Raw genomic sequence first — 25302 nt, 5'->3', positions numbered from 1 at the left:
AGCCATGGAATGGGATTCTGGTTGCTGGTGCATCACAATGCAGGTATCTACTAGTAGATAATATGGAGTGACAAGATCCCTCTCCTCCATTCATCTGTTAGTCCATTCTTTTGTGTGGATGAGCGCTAATTCAAGGTCAAGCCAGTAAGTCAACAATCCATTTTCTAGGTTGACAATGATATAAGGTGTCCATGATGTTCTGCTGAGCAAATCCATTGTCATATACTTGTAATGACTAAAATGAGTCCGAGAAACTAGAAAAACAACAATACTGGCAGCTAAATTCGTTAAGCTATTTAATTAGATTTTCATATTTCTGGCACTGGTAGTGCATAGAAACTGGCAAGAAATTTCACAGAACAGGTCGATTTGTCTTTTTTCATACACCCGAAAACAAATATTACCACGACCACGATTCCATCCGGAAAATTGTGTTGAATCTCGGATTTTGATGATGAAGTCAATTGTCATTTATTGTCTAATTTATGTGTTGAGATAAGTGTGTAGGATTAACTACGATGAAAGTTAGACATATAGCAGGAGTTGCGCCGGAGTCAAGACAATGATCACGTTGGGAGTTCGAGAGTTCGACGGAAGTTCGGATAGTTGTCGGAGGTTCTGCGGGAACAAATCCGAGAAGTCCATAAGCTTGCCAAAAGAAACTCGTCGGAACTTGCCAAGTGGATCTTCGCAAGTCCAGGAGTTTGCCGGAAGTCCGCAGGAGCTTCACCGAGGGTTCATCGGATGATCGACGGAAACTCGCCGGAAGAAGCGATTGACGCACCGGAGCAAGCTGTAGAAATTATCTTAGGATTTATCGTTGTTAGCACAATGATTAAGTTGGAAATGGGAGGTGATCCCATTATCTTAATCTTGGGGCAATTGGGCCCTTGAAAAACCCAAATTGGGCCGAATGGATCTACCCATTCAGACCCTGATTGCTGTGGGAGGTGCAACTGCCCAAGCCAGGAGGTAGCACCGCCTGGGCTCAGTCTCCGAGCGAGACTGGGCAGTGCAACCTCCCCTTACAGGAGGTAGCACCGCCTGAGCTCGGTCTTCGAGCTTTGGCAAGCGGTGCAACCGCCCCAGTCAGGAGGTGCAACCGCCTGAGCTCGGTCTTCGAGCTCTGGCAGGCGGTGCAACCGCCCCTAACAGAGGTGGCACCGCCCAGAGGCTCAGTCTTCGAGCTCTGCCAGGCGGTGCAACCGCCCCAGTCAGGAGGTGCAATCGCCTGATCCCGAAATTCCGGGAATTGATAATTTTGAGCTCCAAATTTGAACTGGGTTGGGGCCTATAAATACCCCACCCATTCAGCACTGAAAGCAGATAACTTACACTCGAAATCTTGATCTCTTTCTGTGATTCTTAGAGCTCAAAATTGTTGTAAAGGCCAAAAGTTCTCCTCCCTCTGTTCTTCAAAGTTTTGAGTTGTAAAGAGAGGAGAGAAAATTTCTGTAAGGGTTGTCTCCTAAGCCCGTCAAAAGGAGTGAAACTGTAAAAGGGTGGTTGGCCTTCGCCTATTGAAGGAAGGGCTCTAGTTGACATCGGTGACTTCGTCGGTGGAGGAAGCCAAAAGTGGAGTAGGTCAAGATTGACCGAACCACTCTAAATCTCGGTTTGCATTTACTTTGAGCATATTATCTTTACTGCAAACCTCCTCTGAAGCTTACTGCTTTCTGCGCATATACGATCGGGTTTCAAGCTTTGCACTTTCCGAATCAGCGTTTAGACGTAAATCTGCTTTTTTGTACGATCATCATATTTCAGATTACGTTTACGTTTTGATTTTTACCATAACTGCAAACTACCTTTATACCCTTGCTTGAACAGCATCTCGCCTAATCAAGTGATTTACGAATAAGCATTTAGACGTAAATCAGTTTCTTCGTACGAACGTCGTATTTCAGTTTGCGCTTATATTCTGGTTTTTATCATAACTGCAAACTACCTTCATAGATTGACTTTAACATCATCTTGCTTGATCTTAAGTTAAAGTAATCTTAGAATCGGCTTTCAAACAGAAATCGTTTTTATCGTTCGAACACAGTTTCGTTTTAATCGCAGAAAGTTTTCCGCGGCACTAATTTACCCCCCACAGTGGATCATCTCACACCAACACAGTTATCTTAGATTACACAAAATCTTATCATGCCCTGTTTGGATCATCCTCCGTTAGTCTGAAACTATTCAACTGACACTCAAATAGTAGACCAAGAAATCTTCAACTATTAGGTTATCTGTCAATATCAGCTACTCGTTCTTCACTTCATATTGTTGTCTACCCTCAAGTCAGTCAACCATGATGCCTGATCTTGATAGAGTCCCAAAGTTGGAATAGCTTTCATCTGAAGACTCCAGTTTCTTCTTGAATGTGAAGGTTCTGAGAATACTGCTAAATAGGAGAAATTTGTATCTATCAGACAACCATTATTGATACGAATAAGAGAAAGACAAGATTTGTGGGCACCAAAAAGACAGCGATCAGCAGTTGCTGGGAAACTCTCCTGGAAATTGATATGATAATGCAACTGAGCAGAACAAGAGGATCCAGGAAGACTTTAAATTCCAGCTAACAGAGCCAAGTTGCTTCCTTATACTTTTCAATAGAAAGACCAAGGAAGACTGACGATTGCAAACAAAAGCTAGTTGCTCATCTACTATGGCAACAGCAAGGTTGCATTCCTCTTTTCTCATGTCAATGCATTCTAAAAACTCTATTAAACTTAATTTTCTATTTCTTTTATCTTCAAGAATTTGCTAACTTTACTAAAATCACGATCATCTAAGCCTTAAGTAGGGAGCTGGTAATATTCTGATTAGTCCCACGTAAAAAGTGCGTAAGACTAAAATAGATCTATAAATATTTGATGAGTGTATAACTATAATTTTAATTTAAATATTTTGATCAATAATTTGATTGGGTTCAAAAAATTGATGGACCAGTAAGCCCATCGTACCGATGTTGTGACACTTTGAGCAGCACCTTTATATGATATAAAGAATCCAGGGCAGACTGAGTCAACCATGTTAGCTTCCAAAACTCCATCTTAATGGCTAAGCAGTTCTAACCACACCTTCACAGTGTGTGATTGCTCAGCTACCATCTCCTCTTCAAGTCCAGAATTCAACAAACACCCCTAAATCTTTTTTCTCAATTCTCTTGTATCTTTTTCTTTTTCAAAACCTTCTCACCAACGTTCCACAATGGAGCTTCTCTCGGCTGTCATACCACTGTTAGCTTCCAATTTGGTTCAACTGTCGCAGGAACTGCAAACAGCCTACGGCCTTGATGATGAGCTAGAAAAGCTGCAGAGCTCCGTCGCCATGATTCAAGCTGTACTGAATAATGCACAGGAGAGACAACAGATTAGGAACGTGGTGAAACATTTGCTAAATGAGCTCAGCCAGGCTGCATATGATGCAAATGATATCTTGGACGAGGTGGCAACCGAACGCCAACGCCGTCAGCTGATCAAATATGCATCGGTGCGCAATTTCTTGGCCCCCATAAACCCTAAGCGCGAACTGTTCAATCGAGAAATATGCATCAGGGTAAAGGACAGAGAACACAGACTAGATTCCATAGCAAGGAGATGCCTCTTATCTGAATTGACTCAGCGCAGTGCACCCCTGAGGCAGCAGAGTTATCAGACCACCTCGCTAACTCCTTCCCTGGTTCTCGGTCGTGAGAGTGATATGCGAAAGATCAAAAATATGTTGCTGCCATTGGCTGAGGTGACTGACCGTAGCATCACAGTGATTCCTTTCTTTGGGATGCCTGGTATCGGGAAGACGACTCTCTCTTTCTCAACTAGTCTGCAATGATGAGTCTGTGAAGAACCATTTTGAGCTTAGACTATGGGCTTATGTGTCTCAGGATTTTGATACAACGAGCATTACGAAGACCATCATTGAATCCATCGATGGTTTTCGGTGTGACTTTGTCAGCCTTGACAATCTTCAGAAAGAACTTGGAAAGAAGCTGAGTGGGAGGAGATACCTGCTTGTTCTGGATGATGTTTGGCATATGAGCCCACAGGACTGGGAGAGGATAAAAAACTTCTTGTACTCCGGTGCTCAAGGAAGTAAAATAATAGTGACCACCAGAATCGAAGAAGATGCTAACTAACTTCATGGCAACCTCACCCCCTGACCGTTTGGAGGGACTATCGAATGATGAATGCTGGTGTTTGGTTTGTCAATATGCATTGGCCCGAGATCGGAATGCAATGGTTGATGTTGATCCCTACAAGATGTATGTCGTCAACAAATGCACAGGCTTGCCCATGGCATCTCTAGCTTTGGGGTGTAGACTGTCAAGAGAAACTGATAGAAGCAAATGGAGTGCTATTTTACAGAGTGAGGCATGGGAATCCACCGGTGTGGATGGATACATTTCGGATGCTGTCAGCTTAAGCTACCAAATACTTGTCACAATATCTTAAGCCATGCTATAAAAAAATATTATACACCTGCGATATATATATATATATATATATATATATATATATATATATATATATATATATATATATATATATATATATATATATATATATATATATATATATATATATATATATATATATATATATATATATCGTAGCATTGTTAATATTCCTCTAAATTTGATTTCTTTTTCATATACCTTTTTACATATAAAGTTTTAATTTGAAAAAGAGTTGGCCAAATCTGGATTTCTAGATAAAACTTTCGTATAAGATCTTAATATTAAGGTCAAATCATATATCTCTCTCGTAATTCTAAATTATTTTTATGAATTAACGCAAATGATATGCTCTTGGGCAACAAAGCGTCGATCCTATAAAATTTATTTATTAATATTGATAATAGTACCATGTAAATATAGTTGTAGAATTCAAGAACGAACATGGAGGTTCGAGGGTAATTGACATTTCAAAGCTTGTGAAGGCCTTTATTGCATCCACCTCGAACAGTAGCCGAAAATAAGAAGTTAATTAGGTCAATTTAATGTAAGGATTATATAGATACAATTACAATTATAATTGAAGGGCATCCATCCTTATCTAAATATGAATGGTGTATTGATAAAGTAAGAGTAACATATACGTCAAAATTAATAACAGATTGAAATTCTAAAGTTTAAATTTCTATTTTTAATTGTGTAAGAAACTCTAAAATTTATACAAATTTTGCTTACGATAACAACTTAAAATCTTACAACCCATGCTTTATTTTTACCAACATCTTCTATTTAGCCAAGATGGACAAAATAATTAATTTTCAACATATTTCATGAATATATAAATTATAATTTTCATTCTCTTGTCTCCAGAATCCTTAATTCCATATTTGAAATCTCCCGTGGTCGGATATATAATTAGACTAACCTTTCTGTGATTAACATATTATCTTTTAAGCAATTGACACTTTAGTCATGGTCATATGTACTACAGCAGTGTGCAAGCAAGATCAGAGGCTGCAAGCATATGTAATTTATGAAGGCCTCAAAAGCTTCTTGATATCCTTCTGCAAAGTTATTTAAGATGAATCGTTAGATGATGGTATATTGTTGGCACCGTCGAGTATATCGAATACGATTTGACAAAGGGTAAGAGGGATGAGGCAAGGGAGCTTTGGGTTTACCTCAAATACTCAAAAGGGATATGGTTGGGGCATAGCGACCTACAACACGACCATCCTTGTCCATCATGAACTTAGTGAAGTTTCACTTGATGCCATCCCCCAAAATGTCGCCACCTTTGCTTGACTTCAAGAACTTATATATGGGTGCAGTATTTTGATCATTCACATCGACCTATAGAAGAAAATTAATTGCAACTAGAAAGTCAAGCAACCCAGTTGGTTTCTCTCAAACATAATGATCTGATAAAAAAAAAATCAATTTATATTGGGGTAAACATAGGTCAAGAATGGTTTAGCTGTGAGATTTGCCTACAGAAGATTATCGAAGGGATAAACCCAGAAATTGAGAAAATAAAAAAAGCAATAATTTACCTTGTCAAATATCGGATATTCAGTTTTGAATCGAGTGCAAGCAAACTCAACAATCTCCTCATTGGTTCTTGCCCAGCAAATTGGTTGCATGGAAAAGCCAGAATCTCAAAATCTGTGCCATTTAAACAATCATCGTAGAAGAAATATGAGAACAAAAAATTTCATGACTGCATAAATTTGGCTCTCCTTTCTAGATAAAATTACTTCACGATGGATAGTGAGAACAGGCAAATTTATGCCCCTCTGTTGCAACTGCAGATGCATCCATAACTAATAGTTCTAGCAATTGTACAATTTGGAGGATATAAACTTACAGCAAGGCTCCACACGCAACAAGAGAATCCCTTAAAGTTCTACATGGGCGCAAGAAGCATGAAGCACAAGTAACATCTCAAATACAACAAGTCTCATGTGTCTGAACCTTATTTGCTCTTGGAGAGCACCACAACTTTAAAGGGTAGAGAACACATGATAAACCATCGCAAGCAACTCCAATGTTCATGCAATTCAGATCCAAGCTACTCCAGCTCTAAATCAGGCTGTCCTTCTAGGGCAGAATTCGCGTTATCTTGACAGTGATGACAAGTTATTCTATATCAAAATTCAGACTGCATTAATATATGAAAGCTCTTTTATGTGAGATAAATTTAATCTTTGAAGAGATTTAGAAGAAGACTTACCTTTGCTTGAGAGGCTCTCACCAATGTGGACTCTAGGGAGGGTTAATGATAATTTAAACCTTGATCTCTAGAAAATTTTAGCAATATAAAATAAAATCTGATTCCAGATATGCTGGCACTGGATTTACATAAACAAGAGTAATGTATGGTAAAAATACTGTGTATAAGTTCAATAAGAGTCAAATTAATTGAATAAGGTGGCCAAATCTTTCGCAACAAAACTTGTGATTGCAATTGTGTCAGTCTTGACGTGTAATGCTTCGGAAGAACAAGACATACGAATGCATTTTTTGAAAGTAGATGCTATAAACTTGGGAAAATAGAGGATGAAAAAGAAAGAAAGAAAAGAAAACCATAAATTCCATCCATATCTTTGTAAAAGTTTTAGCCTCCTTTCATTTTTGCCAAACAGAACAACTAAAAAAATAGCATCTATTCTGGAAAAAGTTAATGAAAAGGAGGAAGTTTACGGCAATCTCCAAAACTAAAACATTTCATATGTTACTGAGATCTTGATAGAAATGATCGAAATTGAGAGTGCATGACTTACTTGTATACAAGTCCAGAAGTATTCAGAAGAAGAAAAATTATTCAAGCTGATGATATGATGTTCATGAGATGAACTCTCATACAGCAGACATTGATGTTCAAATTTATCATTCTTGCTGGAAACAACGTCTTCTGATCCTAGACATGTTGAGTACGGTGAATACATACACTTGGTCAAACATGTTGTCTATAAATCGGAAGTAATAAAGGTTCCAATTTTTGTTAAGTATCAATGTACCCCAGACTGTCCAGAAACCAACAACAAATCCTGGTGCTATGCTCGTGTAGAACCATATCATCTCGTTCTCATCTCTATCATCTGGATTACTTTGACCTTGTGCTGTTTTATTGTCTTTGCAACTTTGATTCAGAGGAAACCCACAAAGACCAGGATTGCCAATATAGCTAGATGCATTGAAGGTCTGAAGTTGATTGCCAAGAGGTATTTCTCCTGACAAGTTGTTGTATGACAGGTTCAAGTAAGCCAAATAAGTCAGTGTAGCGAGGCTAGAAGGAATTGTGCCAGAAAAATTATTTCTTGACAAATCAAGGGACTCCAACTGTTGCAATTTACTGATATTTTCAGTGATTTCTCCTGTGAAATTGTTTCCAGATAAATTTAAGCTAAATAAGCCAGAAAGACTTGTGAGTTCTTCGGGTACTCCTCCAAATAGGTTATTGTCCGAGAGATCCAAGATATTCACAAGAGAAAGCGACTTGCCATATTCTAGAGTGTTTCCTTTAGCTGTTAGAAGCATCTGCTCCTCATAAGCACTTTCAAATGCATCTGTGATCAAACCTGGAAACTTTCCAATAACTTTCATGGCAGTAAAATTTCCAAAATTCCTTGGAATAGTTCCCGACAGCTCATTATCTGCAAGGTCGAGAAATTGGAGAGCACTTAATCTTGAAAGATTAGGAGGAATATGTCCGGCCAACATATTTGATCGTAGCTTGAGGAACTCTAGACGAGTTAAACTTTCACTAATCCAAATTGGAATTTCACCTGTCAAATCATTATGTCCAGCATCAAGAAGGATTAATTGTGTACAATCTTTCAAGGACAAAGGCAACTCTCCAGATAGACTGTTATTGCTCAAGTGCAATGACAGAAGTGATGCTATGGAACATATTGACTCAGGAATACCTCCAGATATATTGTTGCTTGAAAAATCCATAACTGAAATACTTAAAGAATTATTCCAGCAATTGGGGAGGTCTCCCGACAACAGATTTTTTGAAAGATCAAGTGCCACCAAAGCCTGCAGTTGACATATAGAGAAGGGAATTTTGCCACTTAAATTGTTTTCTGAAAATGATAAATATATGAGGTTAGGCATATTCATGAAGATGGCAAGTGAAATTGTTCCAGAAAATGAATTGTTTGATAGATCTAAAGCTTCCAATCCAGGAGGAAAAATTGGAAGAGGACCCTCCAAGTAGTTTGAACTTAAATCCAACTCGTAGAGGTTGTTTAAATGCAACAAATTGGGTACGTGGCCACTGATCTGATTGCCGGAGACACTCACGTACTCTGCTGTGGAAATTAAGCTCCAAAACCAGTTTGGCATAGCATCAATAATACCAGCATTAGACATAACAATTGCTGAAATATTTATTTGCGACTGGAGCCATGCAGGGAACTCAGGACCCAGTTTGCAGGAGCCCATCCGAAGGGATTCTAGCCGGAAGGGAGGAAGCCAATTGCTTTTGACCTTTAGAGCCAAGGATTTGGACGACAAAGACAAATATTTCAATTCTGTGAGGTTTCCAAAATGCGCCTCAGACATTACACCCTCCAAATTGTTGTTCCCAAGGTCTAAATAAACTAGTCGAGATAGCCACCCCACACTTTCTGGTATAGTTTCGTTCAACTGATTTTGAGCAAGAGAGAGGTCTTGGAGTGATGCTAGTTGTCCAATTGATGCAGGAATAGGACCAGAAATCAGATTCTGCTCCAACTGGAGTGCTTTAAGCTTCCTGAGTTGGAATAACCATTCAGGCAACTGCCCACTAATATTCGTGCGGTATAAGCCTAGAACCTCTAGGCTCATCTTGACGCAACCAGAAAAAATTTCATCGAGTTCTAACAAATCTTTGCTGATTTTGATGCCCGACAATATTAAATTCTGCAACTTGCACAGATTTTTGAAGGAAGTGGGTATTCCTCCTTGAAGAGAATTGCTAGCTAAATTAAGGCCCTTGAGGGAAGCCAAGTTACCAAACGCTGGTGGAATATTACCCTGAAAGAAGTTCACACTGAGATCAAGATGCTCAAGGCCACTTATGTTGAATAACCAAGAGGGTATCGTAGAGTTTATGCGATTATAGGACAAATCAAGAACAGACAGTGATGTAAAGTTCACATGCGGAAGAGAGAGGGGAACACTTCCAATTTTGCAGAGAGATAAGTATATCTCCACAATAGAAGGAAGCATGTTCAGAGCTTCCAGCCAGTGAGTACCATTTTGAAACTTAACATTCTTCAGGTTGAGATGCTTTAGAGAAGAAAGGTGAGAAATCCAGAGTGCATCACCAATGCTAAATTTACGGACCCGAACCACAAAATTGGGATCCAAGTCATTGTATAAGTCTAGATACTGCAGATTGGAGAGATTTCCCAGCTGGTGAGGCAGGAGTCCACCCAATCCAGCTCTGGAGAGGTTAAGATATTGGAGTTGATGGAATGACCCCATGAATTCTGGAATATTAATGCCTCCAAAATCGTTCATGCTTAGGTCCAGGTACTTTAGGTGCTTCAGACCAAGTAAAGAAGGCCTCAACTCACCTCCTAAGGTCCAGTTGTTGTATGGCTCGTCACCAAAATCAGAGAATGGATGCGGATTCTGGAGGTCCAGCTTGACGACATGCCCAGTATGATTGCTGCACGTCACACCCTCCCATTTGCAGCAGTCTTCACCCACCCAAGAGGACAGCCTGTTGGTAGGATCTTCCAGGCCTCGTTTGAACTCAAGTAGAGCACTTCTTTCGGCAGGGATGCAGCCTGAGGTTAGAGCTCCGTCGCAGACGTTGGGTTTTATCAGTTGAATGCATACGAAGGCCAATAAGAAGAAGAGAACGTAGACATTGTCTGTAGCCATGGATTGGGGTTCTGGTTGCTGGTGCATCACAATGCAGGTATCTACTTGTAGATAATATGGAGTGAGAAGATCCCTCTCCTCCATTCATCTGTTAATCAATTCTTCCGTGTGGATGAGCATTAAGTCAAGGTCAAGTCAGTCAGTCAACAATCCATTTTCTAGGTTGACAATGATAGAAGGTGTCCATGATGTTCTACTGAGCAAATCCATTGTCATACACTTGTAATGTCTAAAATGAGTCCAAGAAACTAGAAAAACAACCATAATGGCAGCTTAATTCGTCAAGGTATTTAATTAGATTTTCATATTTCTGGCACCGGTAGTGCATAGAAACTGGCAAGAAATTTCACAGAACAGGTCGATTTGCCTTTTTGCATACACCTGAAAACAATTATTACCATGACCATGATTCCATCAATTGTGAGGAAAATTGTATACATGATCAAAGTGGATCATCTCACACCAACACGATTATCTTAGATTACAGATAATAAAAATACGCAGCTTATCTTAAGATTAATCATGAGAAATCTGCGGTCGACAGCTTGCAATACACAAAATATTATTATCATGCCCTGTTTGGATCATCCTCCATTAGTCTGAAACTATTCAACTGACACATTCAAATACACAAAACCTCCATTACCATACAAAGATTCCAAATACCAATTGTATCAGTACATACACCTTATAAGAAAACCAACTACCACAATCTTGTGGGTTGTGAGAAGAGTGCATAGAGAGCTATCAAAGACATGTTTCAATCCATCAGTTGGATCTCTACTTCCAATAAACATTAAATGGGATAAGAGCGTAGACCAAGAAACCTTCAACTGTTAGGTTATCTGTCAATATCATGTATTTGCTCCTCATTTCATATTGTTGTCTATCCTCAAGTCAGTCAACCATGATGCCTGATCTTGATGGTCCCAAAGTTGGAATAGCTTTCATCTAAAGAAAACTCTTCAAGAACCCTAACAAGAGTTTTAAATGACTGGAGCATCTTCTCGAATGTGAAGGTTCTGAGAATTTCCTGGGAACTGCTAAATAGGAGAAATTAGTAGCTGTCAGACAACCATAATTAATACGAATAAGAGAAAGACAAGATTTGTGGCCACCAAAAAGACAGCTGTCAGTAGTTGCTGGGAAACTCTCCTGGAAATTGACATGATAATGCAACTAAGCAGAACAAGACGAAGGGACACTTTAACAGAGCCAAGTTGCTTCCTAATACTTTTCAATTGAAAGATCAAGGAAGACTGACCATTGCAAACAAAAGCAAGTTGCTCATCTACTAATGCGACGGCAAGGTTGCATCATCTCTGAATCGTAGGTTGTGATCAGAATCTGTTGCCACCATTCCTCTTTTCTCATGTCCATACATTCTAGAACTCTGTTAAACTCAATTTTCTGTTTTTTTAATCACGAAGAACTTACTAACTTAACTCATGAAATATAAAAAAACATGATAATCTCATGTTGATAAGTCAGATCATGCATATAGAGAAATTCAAACGACTGGTTAAAGTGTTTAAAGTAAAGTTAATAATAGTATGTTCATTAAACCTCTATAAGTTTATCTTAGTGTTATTTACTTGTGAGTTTTATTTACTTGTGATATTAGACTAATGGGATGTTACATACTCCTATACTTAATTGTTTGACATCTTTGTTAAGATTCAACATATCTTAGAAATATTCGATAAAATTAGAATGATATAAAGAAAATATAACTCCGGATGATATGCATAAATCGATAAATGATATTAAAACCAACCTATAATTGGAGCATAATAAGAGGGCTCGAATAGGAAATAGCTATCGGTAGATGGATTCAGAGGATTCGTCATGGTACAAAGCTACCATTGGGCAACGTCTCACATGCATCATATTAGAATTAGATCTGGGCTACGTTAGACCTTGACACGGAAAGTTAAGCCATAAGTGAGGAACTTATAATATCCTGATTAATTTCATGCCAAAAATTGACAAGACAAAGAAAGACTTTTATGGATGTACCATTATAATTTTAATTTAAATATTTTGATCAATAATTTAGAATTTTAGCTTTCAAAATTCTGGCACTTTACATATATACTAGCACTTTACAAAATGTTAGCTTACAAAATTAATATACCTGATTCCAGATATACTAACACTGGATTTACATAAATAAGAGTGATGTATGACAAAAACACCTGTGCATAAGTTCAATAAGAGTCAAATTAATCGAATAAGGGTGGCCAAATCTTTTGCAGTAGAACTTGTGATATCAATTGTATCAGTCTTGACGTGTAATGGTTGGGAAGAACAAGACATGCAAATGCATTTGATAAAAGTTGATACTATAAACTTGGGAAAATAGAGGATGAATGCCGAGAAAAAAAGGGGAATCTTTTGAACTTCTGTTTTCAACCCCAAATGAGAAGGAAAGAAAAAGAAAACCATAAATGCCATCCATATCTTCGTGTAAGTTTTAGCCTCCTTTCATTTCTGCCAAACTGAACAACTAAAAAAAAGATGTCTATTTTGGAAAAACTAATTAAAAGTTGGAAGCTTTCTGGCAATGTCCAAAATTAAATCACTTCATATGATACTGAGATCTTGATAGAAATGATTGAAATTGAGATTGCATGACTTACTTGTGTACAAGTATTCAGAAGAAGAAATTTTATTCAAGATAATGATATTATGTTCATGAGACGAACTCTCATATTAATGCTCAAATTTATTATTTTTGCTGGGAACAACAACGTCTTTTGATCCTAGTTAGGTTTAGTATGGTGAACACGTAAACTTTGTCAAGCATGTTGTTTATAAATCTAAAATAGTAAATATTCCAATTCTTGTTAAGTATTAAGGTACCTCAGACTGCCCAGAAACCAACAACAAATCCTGGTGCCATACTCGTGTAGAACCATATCATCTCATTCTCATCTCTATCATCTGCATCACTTTGACCTTTGTTGTTTCATTGTCTTTGCAACTTTGATTCAGAGGAAACCCACAAAGACCAGGATTGCCAATATAGATAGATGGATCATTGAATGTCAGAAATTGATTACCAAGAGGAATTTCTCCTGACAAGTTGTTGTATGAGAGGTTCAAGTGAGCCAAAGAAGTCAGGAAAGCGAGGCTCGAAGGAATTGTGCCAGAAAATTTGTTCCTTGACAAGTCAAGGGACTCCAACTGTTGTAATTTACTGATATTTTCAGTGATTTCTCCTATGAAATGGTTTCCAGATAAATTTAAGCTGAACAAGTCAGAAAGATTTGTTAGTTCTTCAGGTACTCCTCCAGATAGGTTATTATCTGATAGGTCAAAGATATTCATAAGCGAAAGTAACTTCTCATAGTATAGAGTGTTTCCTTTAGTTGTTACTAGCATCCGTTCCTTATAACTATCTTCAATTGCATATGCGATCAAACTTGGAAACCTTCCAATAACTTTCATGGCAGTAAAATTTCCAAAGCTCCTTGGAATATTTCCTGACAGCTCATTATTGGCTAGGTCGAGCATTTGAAGAGCACTTAATCTTGAAAGATTTGGAGGAATATCTCCGGCCAACATATTTGATCGCAGTTTGAGGAACTCTAGATGAGTTAAACTTTCACCTATCCAGGTTGGAATTTCACCTTTCAAACCATTGTGTCCGGCATCAAGAAGGAGTAATTCCTTGCAATCTTTCAAGGACAAAGGCAACTCTCCGGATAGACTATTATTGCTCAAATGCAACGACCGAAGTGTTGATATGGAACATATTGACTCAGGAATAACTCCAGATATATTGTTGCTTGAAAAATCCATAACGTCAATTCTAGAAGAATTATTCCAGCAATTGGGGAGCTCTCCTGACAACATATTTTTTGAAAGATCAAGAGCCTCCAAGGCCCGTAATTGGCATACAGAGAAGGGAATTTCACCGCTTAAATTGTTTTCGGAAAACGATAAATATAGGAGGTTAGGCATATTCATGATGATGGCAAGTGAAATTGTTCCTGAAAATGAATTGTTTGACAGATCTAATAATTCCAATCTAGGAGGAAAATATGGAAGGGGACCCTCGAAGTAGTTTGAACTTAAATCCAACCAGCTGAGGTTGTTTAAATGCAATATATTGGGTACGTGGCCACGGATCTGATTGCCGGAGATAATCACATACTCTGCTGTGGAAATTAAGCCCCAAAACCAATTTGGCATAGCATCAATAATACCAGCATTAGGCATATCAATTTCTGAAATATTTATTTGCGATTGGAGCCATGTAGGGAACTCAGGACCCAGTTTGCAAGAGCCTATCCGAAGGGATTCAAGCTGGAAAGGAGGAAGCCAATCAGTCTTGACCTTCAGAGTCAAGGAGTTGGACCACAAATATAAGTGTTTCAATTTTGTGAGGTTTGCAAAATGTGCCTCAGACATGACACCCTCCAAAAAGTTAAGCTCAAGTTCCAACGAAACTAGCTGAGATAGCCACCCCATACTTTCTGGTATAGTTTCATTCAACTGATTTTGTTCAAGAGAGAGCTCCTGGAGTGATGATGCTAGTTGTCCAAGTGATACAGGAATGGGACCAGAAATCAGATTCTGCGATAACTGGAGTGATTTAAGCTTCCTGAGTTGGAATAACCATTCAGGCAGCTGCCCACTAATATTCGTGTAGGATAAGTCCAGAATCACTAGGCTCATCTTGATGCAACCAGAAAAAATTTCATCAAGTTCTAACAAATCTTGGTTGATATTGATGCCTGGCAATATTAAATTCTGTAGCTTGCACAAATTTTTGAAGGAAGTGGATATTCCTCCTTGAAGAGAATTGTAAGCTAAATTAAGTTCCTTGAGGGAAGCCAAGTTACCAAAGGTCGGTGGAATATTACCCTGAAGGAAATTTCCATTGAGATCAAGGTGCTGAAGGCCACTTATGTTGGATAACCAAGAGGGCATCGTAGAGTTAATGAAATTTTCTGACAAATCAAGAACAGACAGTGATGTAAAGTTCACATGTGGAAGAGAGAGGGGAACACGTCCAATTGCACATTCAGATAAGTATATCTCCACGATAGAAGGAAGCATGTTCAGAGCTTCCATCCAGTGAGTACCATTTTGAAAGTTAACACTGTTCAGGTTGAGATGCTTTAGGGAAGAAAGGTGAGAAATCCAGAGTGCATCACCGATGCTAAATTCATTGAACTTAACCACAGAAAAAGAATTGGGAACCAAATCATTGGACAAGTCTAGATACTGAAGATTGGAGAGATTTCCCAGCTGGTGAGGCAGGACTCCACCCAATCCAGCTCTGGAGAGGTTGAGATATTGGAGCTGATGGAATGACCCCATGAATTCTGGAATATTAATGCCTCCAAAATCGTTGGTGCTTAGGTCCAGGTACTTTAGGTGCTTCAGACCAAGTAAAGAAGGCCTCAACTCACCTCCTAAGATCCAGTTGTTGCGTGGCTCGTCACCAAAATCAGAGAAAGGATGCGGATTGTGCAGATCCAGCTTGACGACATGCCCAGTATGATTGCTGCAAGTCACACCCTCCCATTTGCAGCAGTCTTCACCCACCCAAGAGGACAGCCTGTTGGTAGGATCTTTCAGGCCTCGTTTGAACTCAAGTAGAGCACTTCTTTCGGCAGAGATGCAGCCTGAGGTTAGAACTCCGTCGCAGATGTTGGGTTTTATCAGTTGAATGCATATGAAGGCCGAAAGGAAGAAAGGAATATAGACATTGTCTGTAGCCATGGAGTGGGGTTGTGGTTGCTGGTGCATCATAATGCAGGTATCTACTTGTACACAATATGGAGTGATAAGATGTCGCTCCTCCATTCATCTGTTAGTCCATTCTTCTGTGTGGTTGAGCATTAAGTCAAGGTCAAGCCTGTAAGTCAACAATCCATGTTCTACTTAGCAATTCCATTCTCATATACTTGTAATGTCTAAAATGAGTCAACAATCCATGTTCTACTGAGCAAATCCATTCTCATATACTTGTAATGTCTAAAATGTGTCCTAGAAACTAGAAAAACAACCATAATGACAGCTTAATTCATTAAGCTATTTAATTAGATTTTCATATTTCTGGCACCGGTAGTGCATAGAAACTGGCAAGAAATTTCACAGAACAGGTCGATTTATCTTTTTTCATACACCTGAAAACAATTATTACCACAACCACGATTCCATCAATTGGGAGGAAAATTGTATACATGATCACAGTGGATCATCTCGCACCAACACAATTATCTTATATTACACATAATAAAAATACGCAGCTTATCTTAAGATTAATCATGAGAAATCTGCGGTCGACAGCTTGCAATACACAAAATCTTATCATGGCCGGTTTGGATCATCCTCCATTAGTCTGAAACTATCCAACTGACGGATTCAAAGAGTAGACCAAGAAACCTTCAACTATTAGGCTATCTGTCAATATCATGCACTTGTTCTTCATTTCATATTGTTGTCTATCCTCAAGTCAGTCAACTATGACGGCTGATTTTGACGAGTACCAAAGTTGGAATAGCTTTCATCTTAGTACCTACTTGATATCTTAGTACCTAAGTTTTCCTTTTACCAACATATTTTTGTTTAGCCAAGATGATCAAAATAATTAATTTTTAATATATTTCAAGAAATCACTCGTGGTGGGATTTCTAGTCAAACTAACCTTTCTATAAATAACACATTATCTTTTGAGCAATAGATATTTTTATTTATAAAAATAATAACAACAAATCATAATATCTCAATTATTTAAAATCAATTCTCGAGTTTTGTATCTATAATTAAATAAAAATATTTAAATTTTTATTTATGGATACTAGAAAAATTATAAATCTCGATTCATTCCTGATCTTAATCACTCTTATTTATGGAGGGTGATAATTAGATCCATAAGAAAATGTTGATGTAACACCTCTTCTTTGTTTTGCGTCTACAAAACAGTTTGAACCAAGAATTACATTCTTATGAACTTTGCTTACGTTTGAGTGCTAATGGCAACAGGTAATCAAATGAAGCTCGTCTACATCCCGAGTCATGACACAGAATCCATGGCAAACTTCAATGTGAGCGGCTCGGAGAGGGGCCACACGCTGTTGATCATAAATGGATTATTCCTGCATGCACAGATCGTCCTTGTCACATCGACATGCATGCGAAAGCCTCTTCGTCAATTCCATGAGCTGCACCATGTCCCATCAATGGGAGACTCATCAAGTGAAAAGATCTGAGCATGAGATCCAAGAAGATCATGCAGCTGCACATTTGGTGGACTTGAGCTTATGATGCAACCAATTTGTATTCGATTGATGAAGACGAGCATCTCAAACAAGAGGATCATTACATGAGTAGATCATATTAAACAGCCCCATCTGTTGCAACTGCAGATGCATCCATAGCTTCTTCGGTCGGATAGTTGTAGCAATGTACAGTTTGGAGGATACAAACTTACAGTAAGACTCAACACGCAACGAGAGATCCCCTTAAAGTTCTACATGGGCGCAAGAAGCATGAAGCACAAGTAACATCTCAAATACAACAAGTCTCTTGTGTATGAACCTTATTTGCTCTTAGAGAGCACCACAACTTTGAACGATAGAAAGCACATACGAAACCATCACAAGCTATTCCAGTGTACATACAATTCAGATCCAAGATACTCCTGCTCTAACTCAGGCTGTCCTATTTTGGGCAGAATTCGAGTATCTTGACCGTGATGCCAAGTTATTCTATAACAAAATTCAGACTGCACTAACATATGGAAGCTCTTTGATGTGAAATAAATTTAATCTTCGAAGAGATTTAGAAGAAGACGTACCTTTGCTTGAGAGGCTCTCACCAATGTGGACTCTAGGGAGGGTCAATGATCATTTAAACCTTGATCTCTAGAAAAAATTAGTAATGTAAAATGAAATCTGATTCTAGATATACTGACACTGGATTTACATAAACAAGAGTAGCGTATGGTAGAAACACCTGTGCGTAAGTTCAATAAGAGTTCAATTATTCGAATAAGGTGGTCAAATCTTTTGCAGCCGAACTTGTGATCGCAATTGTATCAGTTTTGACGTGTAATGCTTGGGTAGAACAAGACATGCAAATGCATTTGATTAAAGTAGATACTATGAACTTGGGAAAATAGAGGATGAAAAAGAAAGAAAGAAAATAAAACCATAAATTCTATGTATATCTTCGTAAAAGTTTTAACCTCCTTTCATTTCTGCCAAACTGAACAAGTAAAAAAGGGGTGTCTATCGTGCTGAGATCTTGACAGAAATTAAAACACTTCATATCATACTGAGATCTTGATAGAAATGATCAAAATTGAGAGTGCATGGCTTACTTGTATACAAGTCCAGAAGTATTCAGAAATAGAAAATTTATTCAAGCTGATGATATGATATTAATGAGATGAACTCTCATACAACAGATATTGATGTTCAAATTTATCATCCTTGCTGGGAACAACAACGTTTTCTGATCCTAGAAACTTTAAGTACGGTAAACACATATACTTTGTCAAGCATGTTGTCTATAAATCGGAAGTAGTAAAGGTTCCAATTCTTGTTAAGTATTAAGGTACCCCAGACTGCCCAGAAACCAACAACAAATCCTGGTGCCATGCTCGTGTAGAACCATATCATCTCATTCTCATCTCTATCATCTGGATTACTTTGACCTCGTGTTGTCTCACTGACATTGCAACTTTGATTCAGAGGAAGCCCACAAAGACCAGGATTGCCGATATAGCTAGATGCATTGAAGGTCAGAAGTTGATTGCCAAGAGGTATTTCTCCTGACAAGTTGTTGTATGAGAGGTTCAAGTGACCCAAATAAGTTAGGGCAATGAGGCTAGAAGGAATTGTGCCAGAAAAGTTGTTCCTTGATAAGTCAAGGGACTCCAACTGTCGTAATTTACTAATATTTTCAATGATTTCTCCAGTGAAATGATTTTCAGATAAATTTAAGCTGAATAAGCCAAAAAGACTTGTTAGTTCTTCAGGTACTCCTCCAGATAGATTATTGTCTGAGAGATCCAAAATATTCATAAGTGAAAGCGACCCATCATACGCTTGAGTGTTTCCTTTAGTTGTTATAAACATCTGCTCCTTGTATCTAATTTCATCAGTCATCCAATTTGAAAAATTTCCAATAATTTTCATGGCAGTAAAATTTCCAAAGCTCCTTGGAATAGTTCCCGATAGCTCATTGTCTGCAAGGTCGAGCATTTGGAGAGTACTCAATCTTGAAAGATTTGGAGGAATATCTCCGGCCAACATATTTGATCGCAGATTGAGGAACCTCAGACTAGTTAAACTTTCACCTATCCAGGTTGGAATTTTACCTTTCAAATCATTATGTCCGGCATCAAGAAGGATTAATTTCCCACAATCCTTCAAGGACAAAGGCAGCTCTCCAGATAGACTGTTATTGCTCAAGTGCAACGACTGAAGCCATTCTATGGAACATATTGACTCAGGAATAACTCCAGATATGTTGTTGCTTGAAAAATCTATAACTTCAATTGAGGAAGAATCATTCCAGCAACTCGGGAGCTCTCCTGATAACATATTTTTTGAAAGATCAAGAACCTCTAAAACCGACAGTTTGCATATAGAGAAGGGAATTTCACCACTTAAATTGTTTTCTGAAAATGATAAATACACGAGGTTAGACATATTCGTGAAGATGACAAGTGAAATTATTCCTGAAAATGAATTGTTTGACAGATCTAATAATTCCAATCCAGGAGGAAAATATGGAAGAGGACCCTCCAAGTAGTTTGAACTTAAATCCAACCCATAGAGGTTGTTTAAATGCAATAAATTGGGTACGTGGCCACTGATCTGATTGCCGGAGACACTCACGTACTCTGCTGTGGAAATTAAGCTCCAAAACCAGTTTGGCATAGCATCAATAATACTAGCATTAGACATAACAATTTCTGAAATATTTATTTGCGACTGGAGCCATGCAGGGAACTCAGGACCCAGTTTGCAGGAGCCCATCAGAAGGGATTCTAGCCGGAAGGGAGGAAGCCAATTGCTTTTGACCTTTAGAGCCAAGGAGTTGGACGACAAAGACAAATATTTCAATTCTGTGAGGTTTCCAAAATGCGCCTCAGACATTACACCCTCCAAATTGTTGTGCCCAAGGTCCAAAACGACTAGCTGAGATAGCCACCAGACACTTTCTGGTATAGTTTCGTTCAACTGATTTACCCCAAGATAGAGCTCTTGGAGTGATGCTAGTTGTCCAATTGATACAGGAATAGGACCAGAAATCAGATTCTGCTCCAACTGTAGTGATTTAAGCTTCCTGAGTTGGAATAACCATTCAGGCAACTGCCCACTAATATTCGTTCCGTATAAGTCCAGGCTCTCTAAGCTCATCTTGATGCAACCAGAGAAAATTTCATCGAGTTCTAACAAATCTTTGCTGATATTGATGCCTGACAATATTAAATTCTGCAACTTGCACAGATTTTTGAAGGAAGTGGGTATTCCTCCTCGAAGAGAATTGTAAGCTAAATTAAGTTCCTTGAGGGAAGCCAAGTTACCAAAGGTCGGTGGAATATTACCCTGAAGGAAATTCCCATTGAGATCAAGGTGCTCAAGGCCACTTATGTTGGATAACCAAGAGGGCATCGTAGAGTTAATGAAATTATGGGACAAATCAAGAACAGACAATGATGTAAAGTTCACATGTGGAAGAGAGAGGGGAACACTTGGAATTTCACACAGAGATAAGTATATCTCCACAATAGAAGGAAGCATGTTCAGAGCTTCCAGCCAGTGTGTACCATTTTGAAAGTTAACATTCTTCAGGTTGAGATGCTTTAGAGAAGAAAGGTGAGAAATCCAGAGTGCATCACCAATGCTAAATTCACGGACCGGAACCACAAAACTGGGATCCAAGTCATTGTATAAGTCTAGATACTGCAGATTGGAGAGATTTCCCAGCTGGTGAGGGAGGAGTCCACCCAATCCTGCTCTGGAGAGGTTTAGATATTGGAGTTGATGGAATGACCCCATGAATTCTGGAATATTAATGCGTCCAAAATTGTTCATGCTTAGGTCCAGGTACTTCAGGTGTTTCAGACCAAGTAAAGAAGGCCTCAACTCACCTCCTAAGGTCCAGTTGTTGTATGGCTCGTCACCAAAATCTGAGAAAGGATGCGGATTCTGGAGGTCCAGCTTGACGACATGCCCAGTATGATTGCTGCACGTCACACCCTCCCATTTGCAGCAGTCTTCACCCACCCAAGAGGACAGCCTGTTGGTAGGATCTTTCAGGCCTCGTTTGAACTCAAGTAGAGCACTTCTCTCGGCAGGGATTCAGCCTAAGGTTAGAGCTCCGTCGCAGACGTTGGGTTTTATCAGTTGAATGCATAGGAAGGCCAATAAGTAGAAGAGAACGTAGACATTGTCTGTAGCCATGGATTGGGATTCTGGTTGCTGGTGCATCACAATGCAGGTATCTACTTGTATATAATATGGAGTGAGAAGATCTCTCTCCTTCAGTCATCTGTTAGTCCATTCTTCTGTCAGTCAGCTGTCAACAATCCATTTTCTAGGTTGACAATGATAGAAGGTGTCCATGATGTTCTACCGAGCAAATCCATTGTAATGTCTAAAATGAGTCCTAGAAACTAGGAAAACAACCATAATTAATTAGATTTTCATATTTCTGGCACCGGTAGTGCATAGAAACTGGCAAGAAATTTGACAGAACAGGTCGAGGAAGCACTACCACAATGGCAGATGGTCCGTTTATATGATGTGATCATTCTACTACCAGTCCCAACACTCGGTCCTACTTGCAGAAGCATGATGACCGGAACGAATGATAATATCACACTTCTACCTAGTGAAAGAGAGATGTGGTTGTCCAAATTGGCAAATCATAGATTGTCTTATATGAGACTCAGAGCTTGCTGAGGATAATAGTTGCTTCATAGTGATTCAAAATTAGCTGCAGGTCATGGTAATAAGAGATTTTGGAACTCAAACAATGCCTTCTAAGAATATGATGTTGGCAGGCCTTTGCTTCATTAAGCTCACAACTGTCACACTATCAAAGTTACACAGACATTTCTATAAATTATCCAAATTTTCTTTGCATGCACCTCTAATCCTTATACCCAAAACACACTGCCATACTTATCACCTACATAACATTTGTGACTTAATTATCCCGTGTAATTCATTTCTAAATTGTGATATCTATCAATAACTTCTATTCTATTCTAATCGCTCGGAATATAATAATATATCTATGCTTTCCCATGTTCAACTATCTTGGCTTCTCCTGAGGATTAATGTTTTAAGCACAAAACAGGTATCCTCCTCCTCTCAAGACTTTCTTGAGAAACTTTATTACAAAAAACATAAGAAGATGATATTAAATTATATGATCCTATCTAATTAGATAAAATATGTTATCGATTTAATTAAATTTTGATTAGATAAAGTATATTATAGATTAGATTATGGTCCAATAGAAAGAGAGTTTAATTATAATAGAATTCCTTAGGAGATTATTTTGATGGTAAAGACTTTCCAAATTATTTATTATAGACCCTCAGCTCTTATATATAAATAGATAGAACCTCCTCGTGACTCGATATGTAAATACAATACTAATATATTATGATATGCAACATGACAATATTGTAAAATTATAAATTTTTTCTCATTTTTTCTTAATCATATAATGTTATTGAGAGTTTATAAATTTTCTCTCATCTCCTGTTTAGTTTCTAATTCAATTTTATCACTTAAAGTGATCCCGTAAAAAAATAAGAAAAAGAAAAAGATAAATCTAATTCGCTTTTAGATTAGATAAAAGCTTTCTGAATGATATTAAAAGGTACACTTTCGTAATTTGATTTATTATCATTTAATTTCAACATCTAATATTAATTTTATTGTATAATCATATAATTACTGTTTTTATACCTATAAATGATACACTTGTATTATCTTAAGATATTATTATTGTCGCATCTTAGATTTGTACTCTAGAAGGTGACACTCGTCGCTTGGGCTCGGCCATGTTAAGCACCTCCACAAAATTAGAATGGAGGAAGAGCGGGGTTGGACTAATGCTCTTTTTTTTTTTAATCCTCAAAAATCATTTTATAAAGGAAAAGCCAAATAATCCATGATAATAATTATTTAAAAATTTAATATTTTAAACATAATAATAATATGATTAATAGTGATTAATCTGAATTAATTGGGCATATGCTGACGTGCGTGACATAAACGAATGATTTAAATATTTGATCCATACGTGATATTTAAAAATTTGGTGAAATAAGTATGTTATATTAAATACAATATTTAAGTGACGGACTTGTAAGGCTACACCAATCTGCAGGTGATGACAGACAGACGGGAAGCGTTCTTGGTGTCGAATCTTCGCCCATCTTCAAGTCTTATTTTAATTTAATTTGTTTGAAAAATAAAACACTTACGGAAGAGATTTATTCTTTTTTCATACACCTGAAAACAATTATTACCACAACCATGATTCCAATTGTATGCATGATCACAGTGGATCATCTCACACCAACACAATTATCTTAGATTACATATAATAAAAATACGCAGCTTATCTTAAGATTAATCATGACAAATCTGTGGTAGAGAGCTTGCAATACACAAAATATTATTATCATGCCCTGTTTGGATCATCCTCCATTAGTCTGAAACTATTCAACTGACATTCAAATAGTAGACCAAGAAATCTTCAACTATTAGGTTATCTGTCAGTATCATGCACTCGTTCTTCACTTCATATTGTTGTCTACCCTCAAGTCAGTCAACTATGATGCCTGATCTTGATGAGTCCCTAAGTTGGGAATGGCTTTCATCTAAAAAAAATTGACTCGAGCATCTTCTTGAATGTCAAGAGTTTTAAATTGGAGATATTTGTAGCTATCGGACAAGTATAATTAATACGAATAAGAGAAAGACAAGATTTGTGGGCACCAAACAGACAGCGATCAGCAGTTGCTGGGAAACTCTCCTGTAAATTGATATGATAATGCAACTGAGCAGAACAAGACGAAGGAAGACTTTAAATTCCAGCTAACAGAGCCAAGTTGCTTCCTTATACTTTTCAATAGAAAGACCAAGTAAGACTGACGATTGCAAGTTGCTCATCTACTATGGCAACAGCAAGGTTGCATCATCTCTGAATCTTAGGTTGTGATCAGAATCTGTTGCCACCATTCCTCTTTTCTCGAGTCCCTGCATTCTAAAACGCTATCAAACTCAATTTTCTGTTTCAGTTTATCTTCAAAGAACTTGCTAACTAAAATGAAGAAAAACATGATCATCTAAGACTTAAGCGCGGGAGCTTGTAATATCTCTATTAATCTCACATCGGAATTAGACAAGACTAAGATAGGCTTATAGAGGTTAATGGATATACTAATATAATTTTTATTTAAATATTTTGATCAATAATTTGAATTTAATAAAATTGATAGATCAGTTAACCCTTCGTACCAACATCGTGAAACTCTAAACACTCCCTTGTATGATAAAGATTCAAGGAGAGGCTGAGTCAACCATGTTAGCTTCGAAAACTCCTATCTTAATGGCAAAGCAGTTCTAACCACACCTTCACAGTGTGTGATTGCTCAGCTACCATCTCCTCACAAGTCCAGAATTCTGTCGGCTGTCATACAACAGTTCTAACAAAAACCCCTAAATCTTTCTTCTCAGTTATCTTGTATCTTTTCCTTTTTCAGAAGCTTCTCACAAACGTTCCTCAATGGAGCTTCACTCGGGTGTCATACCACTATTGGCTTCCAATTTGGTTCAACTGTGGCAGGAACTGCAAACAGTCTACGGCCTTGATGCTGAGCTAAAAAAGCTGCAGAGCTCCGTCGCCATGATTCAAGCTGTACTGAATGATGCACAGGAGAGGCAACAGATTAGGAACGTGGTGAAGCA

At 38.0% G+C, this 25302-nt stretch overlaps 3 protein-coding genes across 3 annotated transcripts; all 3 read right to left on the bottom strand.

Moving 5' to 3' along the window:
• Positions 1–7165: 7165 nt before the first annotated feature.
• On the bottom strand, positions 7166–10362 carry LOC135669409 (receptor-like protein EIX1). Its single transcript, XM_065178593.1, has one exon. It carries the CDS (start codon positions 10355–10357, stop codon positions 7337–7339), a length of 3021 nt encoding a protein of 1006 aa, XP_065034665.1. The 5' UTR covers positions 10358–10362; the 3' UTR covers positions 7166–7336.
• A 595-nt stretch (positions 10363–10957) lies between these two features.
• On the bottom strand, positions 10958–16179 carry LOC135669393 (receptor-like protein EIX1). Its single transcript, XM_065178592.1, has 2 exons — positions 13196–16179; positions 10958–11370 (listed from the first exon to the last, which is right to left on the bottom strand). Exon 1 carries the CDS (start codon positions 16151–16153, stop codon positions 13253–13255), a length of 2901 nt encoding a protein of 966 aa, XP_065034664.1. The 5' UTR covers positions 16154–16179; the 3' UTR covers positions 10958–11370; positions 13196–13252.
• A 2601-nt stretch (positions 16180–18780) lies between these two features.
• Positions 18781–21366, bottom strand: LOC135672208 (receptor-like protein EIX1). The gene has a single exon (XM_065180665.1). It carries the CDS (start codon positions 21364–21366, stop codon positions 18781–18783), a length of 2586 nt encoding a protein of 861 aa, XP_065036737.1.
• Positions 21367–25302: the final 3936 nt, after the last annotated feature.

This window comes from Musa acuminata, chromosome BXJ1-4, assembly GCF_036884655.1.
Source record: "Musa acuminata AAA Group cultivar baxijiao chromosome BXJ1-4, Cavendish_Baxijiao_AAA, whole genome shotgun sequence".
Lineage (NCBI taxonomy): Eukaryota > Viridiplantae > Streptophyta > Magnoliopsida > Zingiberales > Musaceae > Musa > Musa acuminata.
Note: the sequence above shows the minus strand (reverse complement) of the source record. Positions and strands in the feature narration are given on the sequence as shown.